This window comes from Pelecanus crispus, chromosome 10 (genome assembly GCF_030463565.1).
Source record: "Pelecanus crispus isolate bPelCri1 chromosome 10, bPelCri1.pri, whole genome shotgun sequence".
In the NCBI taxonomy this organism is placed as follows: Eukaryota; Metazoa; Chordata; class Aves; order Pelecaniformes; family Pelecanidae; genus Pelecanus; species Pelecanus crispus.
In genome coordinates this window covers 5,904,291-5,918,675 of record NC_134652.1, presented here as the reverse complement: position 1 = coordinate 5,918,675, position 14,385 = coordinate 5,904,291, and the positions used below count along the sequence as shown (strand labels likewise).

The 14,385-nt window shown below is 40.2% G+C and overlaps 1 protein-coding gene across 1 annotated transcript in view; it reads left to right on the top strand.

Annotated features, from left to right (window-relative positions):
- The first annotated feature begins 281 nt into the window (after positions 1-281).
- The window catches only part of TACC2 (transforming acidic coiled-coil containing protein 2), a 37,256-nt gene continuing 23,152 nt past the window's right edge, over positions 282-14,385 (top strand). The window contains exons 1-6 of the mRNA XM_075718058.1: positions 282-676; positions 5,573-5,633; positions 6,682-6,889; positions 10,740-10,801; positions 11,660-11,775; positions 12,548-12,719. Of these exons, the coding sequence (XP_075574173.1) occupies positions 282-676; positions 5,573-5,633; positions 6,682-6,889; positions 10,740-10,801; positions 11,660-11,775; positions 12,548-12,719 (1,014 nt within the window). The remainder of the gene's footprint in view (positions 677-5,572; positions 5,634-6,681; positions 6,890-10,739; positions 10,802-11,659; positions 11,776-12,547; positions 12,720-14,385) is intronic.

Here is a 14,385-nt window from a genome sequence, read left to right as displayed (position 1 = left end):
ACCCTTTGGATCCAGACAGTTTTGAAGGGATTTGTGCATTTAGCACTGGAGGCAGCAAAGTACAGAACTCTCCCCCTGCCAATAAGAAAACACTACCTCTTACAACGGCACCAGAGGCTGTGGAGGTGACTCCGCCTGACACTGGAGGACAAGACGACCCTCCGGTCAAAGGCATTGCGGTGAGGCTGGAGTTTGATTATTCTGAAGAAAAAGGGGTGAGTGAAGACCAGCAGGAGAGTACTCCTCCTCCCAAAAAAGCAGGTAAAAAGCCTGGTGCTAAAATGCCACTACGGAGGCCAAAGACTAAAAAGTCAGTGGAAAAGCTTGACAATGTTCCAACCACACCGACCAAGTCACCCACTGATCCAAACGAAATCCCTATCACAAAAGGCTCTTACACTTTTGATATTGACAAGTGGGATGATCCCAATTTTAACCCGTTCTCGTCTAGTACAAAAATGCAAGAATCGCCCAAACTGCCTCAACAAACATACAGTTTTGAGCCAGACATGTGTGAGGACTCTATTGACCCTTTCAAGTCTTCTTCTAAGATAGCCAGCTCACCCTCTAAATCTCCAGCTTCCTTTGAGATACCAGCCAGTGCCAATGAAACAAACGGACCTGAAGGAGACAACTTGAATAAACCTGCAAAAAAGAAGAAGACGCCACTAAAAACGTAAGTTAAAGGGCACAGAAGTTTCTAGATTAGAAGAAGCACATTCCTACCCCTTAGCACAGTTACACCCGGTTTATATTTGAATAGAGAAAGGAAGATGCTGTCGAGTGTTGGTAGCCACACAACGGGACTCGTGCCGGGGGTGTGTACGTGCTCTCCCTCAACCTGTTTCCTCAATTGCTTGGTGTTCCCAGGCTGAAAGGGAGAACCAAGGCTAAATCAAGCCAGATTAGGCCACTGGACTGGCAACTGGATTTTTGAAGTTTTGGGGCTGAGTGTAGCTTTGAATCTGATCAAGTCCAAATTTTATCAATATTTTGCCATTTTCTGTGATCTCATCTTGGGAGTTTGATGCTGTTTAAGCTGATCGAAATACTCACACCAGTAAAAACTATTTTGTGAATCACCAGTTTTGAGAGTGGGACACGAAATAGTAAGGCAGTGATAAATCTCCTATTGCACACAGCAGGAAGATGGTTTTATCTAGTGACTTACAGTATTTAGAAGAAAAAAACCTGAAACAGAAGAGTGCAGTATTGAAATCTATCTTTTTAAATGCAAGACTAAAAAACGTGAAGAATTTTCTTTCTGTGAAGGAGCTTACAGGTCTGCACAAGGGTTAAAATCTCCTAGACTGCTACGTGTTAGGGAAATGTCCAGCCTTGAGACACAGTTGACAAATAGCAGGATAAATTCTCTAGCTTGTTGTATTTAGATATTTGGTTAATAATTTCAGTGGCTGGTTGCATTGATTCCATGGTTAACTTGCTGGTGTGCGTGTTATCTTCCCCATTCAGACATGGTTATTTTGAGTTGGTAATCAGTAAGTTTATATCCCGTTTATCTGAAACTGATATCCTCTGTGTATCTGTAAGTATCTCACTGCCTGTCCCTTTATGGTTTAAATGTTTCAGCTAACTAACAAAAACGTGACTTAAAGTTACAAAAGCCTGACAATTTGAACATAACATGGTTGATGGAAAGCAGTACAAAAAATTACCCCCTTTGTGGAGCGAGGTGGAGATCGTTCAGTTTTTTCTGAGCAGCCTGCTACCCTCTAGACATCTAATTCACATCCCTTGCCAGATTTGAGGAAGCCTGTGCTATTTTTTTTCATTTTAGGGGCATTTCTGACTTAGAAGATTACATACCACTGTATAGTTGAGTTGGGTGTGAGTTGTTCTGATATTGCTTCTTTTTGAGGTATGCCTGAAATTTTGGGGAAGTTAAGGTGAGAGTTAAGATGCATGCTAAGCTGACGCATTTTCCAAGCCTACAGTCCAAACTGGTTTTATCCAAAAGAAGAAGACTTAAAAATCTGACTGCGAGAGAGGAACAATTTGAATCTTACTGGGGAATTGCAGAGGGAGAGAGGGGAATTTTAATATCACCGGATCCTTAAGTCTGATACTTGCAGCCAGCCAGAGTCTCCTTTGTCTTCCAGTAGCTGCAGTGGAGTTGACAGACGCCCAGTATAAACCTCTTGGGTCCACCCATCTGCTGTGAATATTAAAATCCATTCCAAAGTTGTTAATTTAGGGGTAACATGAGTTTACAAAGAGTTTGCTAAACCACATCCATCTGTGGGAAAAGCCATCACGGGACCGCCCTGTCCTACAGTCACAAAGTTCACTGCTGCGTTATCGTGGTGGAAGAAGTGAAACTACCCTAGAGCCGGGTTTCCAGGTTCTTAGGTCAGGAGGTTTGCAGGAATTCCCAGCCCTTGCCTGGGACTGCTTTCACTGCCTTGTGTTACGTGTCTGTTCGCTGCAGCCCCGTAACCTACTTTTGCTAGCGGTTTCTAACAAAGAAGAGAATCTGCGTATTAATACCCAGTGCAGCCTGGAGCCATAATACTTTCTAGAAGAAAATTAGCCTAGGGCTTGTTGGGGGATGCCAGGGGAAGCAGTGGCTCTGTTTGTCTCTGCCTGTCTCTGGTCTCTCCTCTCCACAAAAAGGGCCCTCGGCATGACTCCTCCGTGGGGTCCGGTGCAGGAGAACCCCTGGCCAGGCAGGGAGATGGGGTGTAGGACCCTTCTTGGTGCTGCTCTCTTGATGGGACGGGAGAGAGAAGCCAGTGCAAGATGCTTCAGCTGCAAGGGGTAGAAAGGAGGGTGTTGGAATTAGGAAATGATACTGTAATATGCCAGGACTCATATATCCAAAATAATGGATAATTTTGCGAAGCCAGGTGTTTTTATTAGCGCTGTTGAGGGGTGCAGAAATACAGCTGCATGGACCAGTTTGAAAATGTGTTCCTTATACAGAAAGACAGCAATTTCTAGATTAGACCTGCGGGAGCTGAAGAAGCCAGAGGCATGAGTTTAAGCCATTGCTAAGCCTGTACTGCTTTGGATTTGTGCCATATGCTAGGTCTTACCTGGGTTAAATCAATAAAAATAATCAGGTTTTATTCTGGAATGAAACCTGCAGCAGTCTAAGCGTTGACCTCCATGTGAAGAGGTGAGACTTTTAGAAGAGGTGTTGGCTCCACGCAAATTACTCTCCGGTCGTATTCCTAAGTGCTGAGCTGTTTTGAGATAGATCGTCTTGCTCAGATGATAGTGAACAAAGAGCAGTTGATGCCTCCCGAGTGCCTGCTTACAGCGATGAATAAAAATAGATGGCTTCTGTAGGCATTGCTCTCGAAACTGTTCGGTGACTGGGGGCTGTGTTTAGAAACGCCAAGGTGCCAGCTGTCAAGAGCATTGCACGTGAGAAGAGCCCGGCAGAAGCTGCCAAGCTTACAAGTAGATGAAAACTTTTCTTAGCCTTAATTGTTTGGCAAGGTTTGCTTCTGGTTTGGGGGGAATCAATTTGTTCTATGGGAACACGAAGTTAGGTTTCAGTAAGAGCCAAAATAGATGAGATTTGAAGAAATGTCGTTTTCTTTCTTGACTTAGGTAAATGATTTGAAATGGTCAAGTAGCTTTTTCTGTACTGTCGTTAACAAAACAGCAGGCATGAAAAAACCTTGCGTAACTGTGCTCTTCCCTTAAGCTTAGCTGCCATTCAAGAACAGTTTTATATCCCGTATAATAACAAATACTGTGTTTTAAAAGAAAGCAGGGGCTACCATCAGGGAAGGCAAGGACGCTTAGTATGTTAATAGAACTTAACTTGGAGGCCTCAGCTTTGAAAAATGTGTTTTGTAAGATGAAAGCATGTCGGAAGTATAACATTGAATTTGAAAACATTAAAGGACTTGAATTTTTTTTTCTCCCCATGTATTTCTCAATAAAAAGTAGGTGTTAAGATTATACAGGTAGAACATATGCATGATCTGATTGCCTTAACACATTAACATTAGAGTATTTGTAGGTTTATCTTTTTTGTCAGTTCCTTCTGTCTGTCTCTCTTCTTTGTCTTATTTGTCTTAGGATGGTAGAAGATGTGATGTCTGTATGTTCTCTGTTGTAAGTAATTCTAAGCTAACAATTCAAATTTCCTCTTTGATTTATGGGCTTTTTAATTTTACTCATTTATTTTGCAGCATGATCAGTTATTATTCAGCATGAAGCTTTTGTGTTAACTAATTCACTTCACTGGCATATATGAAAGCTATTTTAAGTAAGATGCCTTGCTGTGAATGAGTTTGAGAAATCTATTGCCTCACTATCTGTTGCCTATCAGAGAAGATCCTCTTTTAAAAACTATATAGATTTTGTGTCCTTGAGCTAAAATACAAACATTTGATTTCTACCATGGTACAATATTTTACAATCAGTTTTTTATAAATACTGCATAAAGTGTTTCTCCTTCTTAAAGGAATAAGTTATCCTAATTACTTCTAGCATCATATCTAGATAATTAGTAGCATTGAACACACTGATATTCAGCTGTCCAATTTATTTTCCCCTCTAGATGTGGTATTGATTTTCCCCTCTACCGATTGAAACCCACCAGTATAATTTCTAGTGTTGATCTGGCCATTCATTGATCAGGGATGAGCTGGTGGGCAGGAATTTTTGCTACTGCCTCTCAGTTCAAACATTAAGTCATTATTGGCGAGTTTGGTTTGCTATTTTTCTCCTAGTTAACAGCAAAAATGTGTTTGAATAGCTCTGGCAATATGCACCAAGAGAACAGGTGGATAATTGGTTTATTTCCTTGTTAGAAAATATTTTTAACCGATTGTGAAGAAACATAAAGGCAACATTCATAATTATACACCAAGACATAATGTTTATTCTTCGTTCCTTTTGCCTGGTTGAAACCTATGGGATTTTGAAGGGCTACAGTGTCCGTGCTCCCAGTCTGCACTGTGAGCTGTCAGGGGAACTGGAAGCAGAATTGCCATATTTGCTGTTGAATTTGTTTTAAAGAGGGAGGGGGTCCGTGGTGCACATTTCTAACGATAGAGCTTTGTTCTGGCATCTTGGGAACAGCATCTGCCTCAGCTGTTTTTATGTCCTTCATCCAAAGCATACCGGGTTTTTTCTTCATGTTTTATGGGGTCATTGGAGCTTACTGCCCAAGTTTATCACAGTTTTAATTCTCGTTTAAAGATGTGGTTCAGACCTAATTCTCAGATGGGAAACTGAAGCAGAGAGAAGCTAAGTAATTTGCTTGAGGCCACCGAGGATGTCTGTGATGGAGCAGGGATTTGAATTGCAATCAAGCAGCAGCTCCATTCTGTAAATGTGTCGGTAGTTGGCATGAAAAATATGGCAATCCTGCTTTTCTCAGCTTTTGGGGAATTGAGGCCTGTTCCAAGTGCATGACAAGAATACGTACCTATGGCATGTTTGTCTGTGGTGCTGCTGCCTAATGGATGGGATTTTCAAGCAGAAGGGCTTACAGAGGTTGCATTGTCTGTGGCTGTCTCTTGCTAAGTGTGAAATGATGCGATTCTTGCTGGTATTGCCATATTAACTGTGTTAACTTTATTTTCAGTGATACATTTAGGGTGAAAAAATCGCCAAAAAGATCCCCACTCTCTGATCCTCCTTCTCAGGTAAAGTACTGCCTTACTGTGATGCATGTAATTTGTGTTCTTGTAGGGGCAGGAAAGGGAAATTTCGTTTATTTAATTGTAGAATTGTACATTTAATAATACAAGAGGTTTTTGCACAGAATATAAGCATATTGGTGTTCAGGTATAGCACACTGAGCTATAATCATAAGGTATTAAACTTTGGGTCTCTAGAAGCGTGTATACAAAGTATATTAGATCTAGTATTTGCTCTGGGAATTCCAGTTAGACTATTAGTGCATGCACTTTGGAAAGTCCTGTGTTACAATGGAGCAACAATATGAATACATATCTTCAATCAGTTGTCTGAAAAACTAGACGTAACTACCCACACTGGAATTTTTAGATTAGAAAGTAAGAAACTAAATGCATCAAACTGGTGGGCTGGAAGGGAAATAGAGATAAAACAAGTGGGCTGATCTACCAGGAACATGTGCTTGGATGGTTTTATTCCTTGCTGTAAACTGCCGGCAGGTGGTTTTCTTGGAAGAGAAGTTAACAAAAGCTGTTCTGCCTACAAAGGCCTGAGTGCTTTGATGTGGCACAGCTCCTTCCATGCTGCTGTTCGTCTTCCTGTTATCCATCCTACCCTTTTATTTATGCTGCTTGACAGCCTGGAAGTGAAGAAAGGGTTCATGACCTCGCAGACCTATGAAGGCTTGCTCCCATGAGGGAAGCCTAAAAAGTCAGTTTTGGAAGTCAAAGACTTCAGTCATGGGTGATGTGTGCCACTTATGTCAAGTGCCTAACAGATTTAAATGGCTCTGGATTTTCTTTCTTCCTTGTTATCAAGGCAGCTTTGCAATGCGAGTGTTTATCATCAAAGAGTTCAGTTATACGGGGAAAACTTTCTGCTAGTAGAGCTCTAAATGAAGTCCTTTTAATATTTTTATTAAGATTTTTCTACAGAGCTGCACTAAAGAGTATGGAATGAAAAAGATGACTGTGGTTGTGCAGAGGAATTTAGGGAGTTGACTATTCAACGTGTTAATGAACGATAATAGAATTAATTGGCGCTTGTTTTCTGCAGGATCCCACTCCACTGCCCACTCCAGAAACACCGCCCGTCATATCCACGGTGATTCATGCGACAGATGAGGAGAAACTGGCGTCTTCGGTGACCAGTCAGAAATGGACCTGCATGACTGTGGACCTGAACACGGATAAACAGGATTACCCACAACCGTCTGATCTGTCTACATTTGTTAACGAGACTAAATTCAGCTCTCCTACAGAGGGTATGCTTTATAAAGGGCTGTCTGCATCCAGCTAACATTATATTCATTGAGAGAGGGGGTTTGGTTCGTTCGAGGATATTGGCATATACTTTGCTGAATGTGACTGTATTATTTAGGAACCCTAAAAAACGATGCTCTTTGGGCCAGTCTGGGGAACTTGGCAATTACGGGGAGCTGAATGTGTGACCCCCATAGTCCCACCTTGAGTTTTCAAGAGTAGAGAGGAAGCTTAAAGGAAAATGAAAGGGGACTTCAGAGAAAGGCTTTTGCTTCCTTTGTATGGTTAATTGTAGACATGCTCTGTTCTTCTGTGCGTGCTGCCTGTTCTCTTTGTGTCTTCACGGGAGACTGGGGTCTGATACCGCTCTCGGTTAGTGCTCTTGGATCCATCGTCACTGAACTACGGATTTTGCCTGAGCCTGTTCCTCTAACCTGAATGAGAGAAGGTCCTAGCTTAAAATTCTGCTCAAAGTTTGTGTGTTGCATTCAGGCCCTTAACATGCCACCTCTCCTCCAGGTTCCTAGGATCCAGGTATCTTTATGCATACAAATGTCCGAGATATTCCCTGCCTAAGATAGTTACCATTCACGTGCTAGATAAAATTTCCTTCTAGATAAGCTTATTAAGATTTTTCCTGTCATACCTTTAAGCAGTTGTGAGCTAAAGCTGGAAGTTTGTTTTAAGAGAACTGTCATTCCAGGTCTGTGAACTGTGGAAGACACAAAATTTAGAAAATTTGTGTGTGGCCTTCCTTGGGGTTACCAGAGGGAATACTGCTTTGCAACATCTGCTCCAAGGGCAGATTTTCAGCTTTGTGGATGGGAAGAATGTATGAGTTTAATTTGGCTTAAACTTTTTCTTATTGATCAGAATTTTTTTTTTCCCCCTAACATTTCAACCCGTGTCCTGATCTACCATTAAAGCTACTTTATGCCATTTTAGACTGGGTCTGGGAAGTTTTTCCCTAATAAGAACTGCAAAGATTTTAGGTCAAATATGTTTGACATTAAAAGGCATGAATAATCACAGTGGTTTTAACGGGACTGCACATGTTCATATGCACATGCTTATATATTTGCGTGGTCTGGGCTTTTTGGAAATCTGTTGAGTCTTTCATTCAGATAAGTATTTCAGTCTGGATAAATCAAGTTGACTTTATTGTCAAGTTATAAATTTTAGACATCGGCTTCACTTCATTTGTATGGAAAAAAAAAAAAATTAAAGAAGTAGTTTTTAGAAAATAAGCCCCCAAATCTGGGAAAATGGAAATTATACGGAAGGAAATGGAACAAAAGAATAGTGAGAGATACTGTAAGGCAATCATCTTAGCTATCAAAGCGGGTAGAAGAAAGTGAGCAAAGCTCCTAATTAGATGCTAATTGTCTTGTCTCATGTGTGCTGCATGGTATAGTCAGAGTTTCAGATTACATGCTAATTATAATCAACAATGCTTCCGCTTTTCAGATCTCTTAAAAATAATGATTTTTTTCCCTTGACAGTCTTGCTCCTGTGGCATTGAGAAATTTTTGAGTAATTCCAAGGCTGTTTCTCAGTGCAAATATTTTTACCCCTCCCAGATGCTAGTATGAGTGTTATCCTGTAACCTAACACTGCTTTTGTATGGATACAGCCCAACTACTGAGTCAGCCAATACATCCAGCTCTCGTCTGTTGCGTGCGCTGCTTATAACTGCTGCCATTTTCGTGTTGCACAGACCAGAAATAAGCAGTAATTATTAGCAGAAAATTCTGATGTAATCTTGCAGCTATTTGTAGGAGGAGTTGGAGGACATCACTTAGTAAGTCTGTTGTATGTATTTATAAAAGATAATTACCTTACTTTGTGGGATATCCTGTAATTTTGAATGTATAGGCATAACCAGAGCCTAAGATTTTGGAGGGGAGATGATGCCTTAGAGGAGATACCTAGGAGAGGAGATAGTGTCTAATTATGCTGGAAACTTCTGAGAGCAATGAGAGGAAACAAACTGCGTTCAGCGAGCCACGTTACGCCTTTTGTTTCTAGTTGCAGTATTTCCATCTGCGTTCTGCCTTTTTTAAATCAGTAAAGTTAAATTCGCGTTGTCCCAAAAGTCAGTTTGGATTGCAATGTCAAAGCCGCTACCAGCCCTGCAAGGCAGGCGGAAGATCAGTGCCGGCTGTGCCAGCAGAGGACAGTGCCGGTGCGTCTCCTGCCCGTCAGCGTGCTTGTACGCTCACTCACGGATTGCTTATGGGGTCGTAAAGCTGCCCGTAGGCATTCGTGCTGCACCTCCCTGGGCTGTGTGTAGATAAATGAAATGGAGAAAGGCAGTTACTAAACACTGCGTGCTGTTATCTGGTATTTCGTGCTTTTTCCTGCAATGCTGCATCCAGGAGGTGGTTTGAATCACATCGTTGCAGTTTTGTTTCTGCTTTCACTAGGAAGAAGCTTGTATCTGATACCAGGAGGTTGTCCATCTTGCCTGGCTCCCCATTGCCATTAAAACATATGCTGCTAGGAATTTAAATGTGAGGAGCCTGCTATTAGAGCATTCTCTTCATTCAGATATTTTACTGTTAATATCTCCCACATGTCAGGTACTGAGAGTTTGTGGCTGTTCCTCTTCAGTGGTTGTCTGACAAAATGCATAGACTTGTGGAATTACAGTGCTTATACTCTACGGTGTTTTTTATTATAAAAAAATTTTGAGCATTGTAAACTCACATTGCACCCTTTGAAACTTTTTTTTGTAACAAAATAGGTAAGAGATTATCTTTAGGGTTGGTTTATTTTTAAAGAACAAATGTTTTAATGATGGTTACAGTCTTCCTGATACAAGCCCTACTTTTCAAAAGCTGCCCAAATCTGGAAGAATTTTAGCACATATTTTTATCATAATGTAAATGCTAGTGTGAAATTTGTTAGAACTTACCTATAATGGAAATGAAATTATACAAGTGGTATATTGAATTAACTCATGGAAACAGAGTAAAATACAGCATTAGGACACATTAATGATGTTTTTTATTTTTAAGTTAAGGTGTCATTGAACAAAGTCTTTGCTTTTATTTGGGTGCAGGAAGGTATGCTCTCTTCTCCAATTTGCTGTGTTTTATCTGCCTGCCTCTATCAGCTCACTACTGGGTGACCATGGATTGGAAAGAAATACTGGTTATTCCCTCCAGTGTAATTAGGAGATTAGAGGTAGAGAAGCAGTAAAGATTTGCATTTTGATTAGGGTTTAGATTTAGGGTTCTTCATAAATCTTCCCGCCTCGGGCTTTTCCTCTGTAACTAAAATGTGAAAACAGCCCAGTAAGCTGGGCTGTTGTGTCACCCCTTGTTCAATAAGCATACATAGGTATTTTATGTATCTTTTGATCTTAAGTGATACCACAGTTGTCCTTCTTAATGAAGAACTGTGTGATAAATATTAAGAAATAGAAATTACTTCATTTCTCAACAGCTTTTAAAATCTTTTTGCATATGTTAAAGGAAACTGGTATCAGCATTACCAATGAGTGAAAAATGTGTTTTCTGTGATAAGATAACGTGATAGAGGAAAGTTATCTGTGCTCTGAAAGCGCTCTGAAACTTTGTTAATATTCTGGCCCCTGGGGCAGAATCTTCAGCAAATTGATCAAGCTGAAATTTTTCAGGCAAACAAATTTGCCTGAAATGTGGCATAGGTTCAGTGTTGAAAGTCAGTGCACCTTCTGCTTTCTCTCTGTATATTGTATTAATACCTCATAGAAAAGTATTGAGCAGAATGGGAGTGGCCCTTGTAAATGAGAAGGAATCTCATTTGTTTATGCAAAAAAGCATTTCATGGCATGTATTTAATGGCTCTTTTTTGTTTCTGTTGCAGAATTGGAATATGGCAACTCATATGAAATAGAATATATGGAGAAAATAGGCTCCTCTGTGCCTGTAAGTTCTCACTTCTGTTTCCATTCATTTGCACTCCCTTGTCATAATATACTATCCTGATAATGCCATCAGCCTCACCACCCCTTCAATTAATTATAATGTACCTGCAGCAGATTTGCAAAACCAGTTCCTTTAAATTGGCATAACTGGGGTAAATTGCATGTGCTTTGTTTTCCTATATCTGGTAGAGCTCGTTCCTTTTTTTTTTTTTTTTTTTTTTTTTTTTTTAAAGCTAGCATTATAGTAGTTCTTTCTGGACGTTAAAAGCAAATCAGTATTCCAGCAGTGTAGAGTACAAAGCTGTCTACATCAACTATTGAACTATTTTAAGAAACTGAGAGTGAAACTTTTAAGAAGATTGAGGGAATCAGAAGAGAATACAGAATGAATGTGAAATATGGAATGCAGTACTATACAGTATCAGTTGTTTTGCCTTACTTCTATGTAATTCATGGATTTGATAGCGTGACTAGATCCAATGGGGGTATATCCACAGGGGAAGTTAGAAAAATCAAGCGTGTATGTCAGGTGCTTAAACTGATGAGACTAACATTGGTTTCGATGGATATTTTAGTAACACTTTCAGTCAAGGGATGCCTGCTGCCTGACAGGACCAGAAATCTGATTAACCCTGAAGTGGAAGAAGAAGAGCCATTACAAAGAGTGAACAGTTTAGGTTTTGTTCTTTAATGGTTTCTTCCTTAAAGGGATCATCTCAGTATCAGCATGGACTATATTACAGTCCTGTGTTATTAGTCGTCTGTCAAGTCATTTGGTCACTTAAAACTTGGTGACGTGAATTAGCTTTAATGGAGAATGGTTGAGTTGCTTAACAAGTCTTTCTTTTCCTGTTGCCAGCAGGATGATAGCACCCCGAAGAAACAATCTTTATACCTAATGTTTGATGCACAGCATGAGAGCCCAGTCAAATCACCTCCCATCAGACTGTCTGATTCCACAACACCATGCTCAGGGTATGTCACTGCAAGCAAATTCAGCAACGGAAAAGGATGTCAGGGAAATGGGTTACCTTCATAGCACATACACAGGCAATTCTTGCTCTCTCTGTCTCTGTGTTGCCGAGTTGTTTGTTTAAAAATAGATTCCCATCTGTGTATGCATATGGTAGAGAAGAGAGGGCAAAGATACAGAAGTTTCATAATGGGAAGGAGTAAGAACATATATTTCTCCTTCATAGTCTTACTAAATAGTCACAGTGGCAACTGTTCCACTAGACTGTGACTTCCTACTTACAGTTTTTTTCTCAGATACTGAGGTCATTTTCATGTCAATCTAGAAATATCCTAATTGCAACTTTTCACTTGATCTTTCCTAGATATATTTTCTGACAAGGAGTCTAGTTCATAAGAACAGGATATGGGGGTTTTATTTACTTCCAAAAATTTTGCTTGTTAGGGACATCTGTTCTTGTTAGTAAAAGTTGTTTGTTGGGAGAGATGTAGGTCAGAATGAGAAAGGGGTTAAAAAGGCAAGTAAGAAATATTTAAGGAATATGCATAACATTTTTGATAGAACCGGCTTTATTTGGATGACTCTGCTGCATTGCTTTGAAAGGATATTGCAAAGTGTTATGAGATATAATGATATAAAGTTGAGTTGAAACAATGTGTGTGTGTGTGTGTATGTATGGAAAATAATGAAGAGGACTTCCTTAGCTGTTACCAGAGGCAGAATTCTAAGAGCCTTGTGCTCCACCCTGAAAGAATGTACACAATCTTTTTCCAGGTCAAGTTTTGAAGACCCTGAAGTCCAGCAATCCTCTGGAATGAAAATACAACATCCAGCTTCCCGAGTCCTAGCTGCCAGCCAAGAGGCACACTTACAGTCACCTGACAAGTCAAAGCAGAAAGACCTAGAGCCCATGACCCTAGGAACAACTCCAGAGGCTATTGAAATAGTAAGTAATTTATGATAAGAGTTTGGGAATCATTTTCTTGCAGAAATTTCTCATGGCATAGGTAGCAAAGGTGGATCTCAAATAGAGTGAAACTCAACCTGATACTTAAAGATCTTGGTAGCAGCATGTGGTAGGACCCAAATGAGGGATGTGGGTTGATGGAACTGTTGGAATTCAGAAGAATTTTCTGAATTCTTACCGTAGCTTAACGTGTTCTTGTGATAACTTATTCCAAATTGGAGCTTTGAGTGCTTTTTTTGTCACACAGGCCTTTTTAGACTGTGCTTTAACCCAATATTTAAAGAAATATTTTATATATAAAATAAGGGGGTTTATATAAACATAGAGATGTGATTTGTTCTGTTGCATGTGCTGTGAAATTTCAAAATTTTGTTGGTAAAGAACAGGTGCCCTTTCACATTTTTCTATAAACTGTTAACTGTGTCATTCTCATCTGATACTGATGATATAAAATTCACTTTTTTGATCATTAGAGCTCATTCCAGCTTCCAGATAAATCACTTTTTTAGTGCCTTCTTTGGGTTGGATTGGAATTAGTGCTGAACCCTTCCTTGCTTCCAACCTGCGCTGCATACAGACTTTAGAGCACTGGTTCTCAAATTCATGAAGGTTCTCTCAAGGCCTCCACTTTTCCAGGCAAACTTGTTTCACAAATGCCTACAGCATTAGGCATGCTAAGCTATATGACAGTATATTTACTGAGGAGTCAAAATAAGAAGCAGCTCACTTTAATACTATGCTTAATTAGTATTAATGATACTGTTGATACCATCTCAGAAAACATTTTTTATGAGCTTGAATACTTTTCTCACTGCAGGGAGTCTTGGGTCCTCAAATCCCAGAGGCCTTGTTTTTGTCATTCTAATTCTGTCCACCCTCATACTGTGTATTAATCCTGATCATGTTGTAATTGTGAACGTAACTTAGTTTATCCCCAGTAAGCAGCAAAAGCCTTTGTAAAGACGGCAAAAAGAGTCTTGCTGAGGTTCCCCTCAGTTTTGGTGGTCTTTTGGACTTCCTTAGGGATCCTGAACTGAACATAAGCTATTATACGAACAAAACCTATGGTAACTGTTTGAAAACTATTGTAGAAGTATTGAGAGTGGACTGTCGTCCATGGTTTGAGAGCCATTGCTTTAGAGGTCCTAATATTGCTTACTTCCTGTTAGTGTTGGAAAATTTACTCAGCTTTTAAATTAGGAAGAATTGTTCTTGAGGTTTGTCTGTTACACCTATGAATCATGTATTCAAATGTAATCTTCATGAAATTACTAGGCATGAAATTACTAGGAATCAAAGGCAAGGGGTAATGGCTTTAAACTGAAAGAGGGTAGATTTAGATTAGATGTAAGGAAGAAATTCTCCACGATGAGGGTGGTGAGGCACGGGAACAGGTTGCCCAGAGAAGTTGTGGATGCCCCATCCCTGGAAGTGTTCAAGGCCAGGTTGGACGGTGCTTTGAGCAACCTGGTCTAGTGGAAGGCGTCCCTGCCTGTGCTGGGGGGGTTGGAACTAAATGGTCTTTAAGGTCGCTTCCAGCCCAGGCCTTTCTATGATTCTGTGATTTGCAGACAGGTATGTTGCTTTTGGCCTGAACTACTTGAGCAAAATCTCTGTTGCTTATTCTATATCCTCCTTGCCCTTC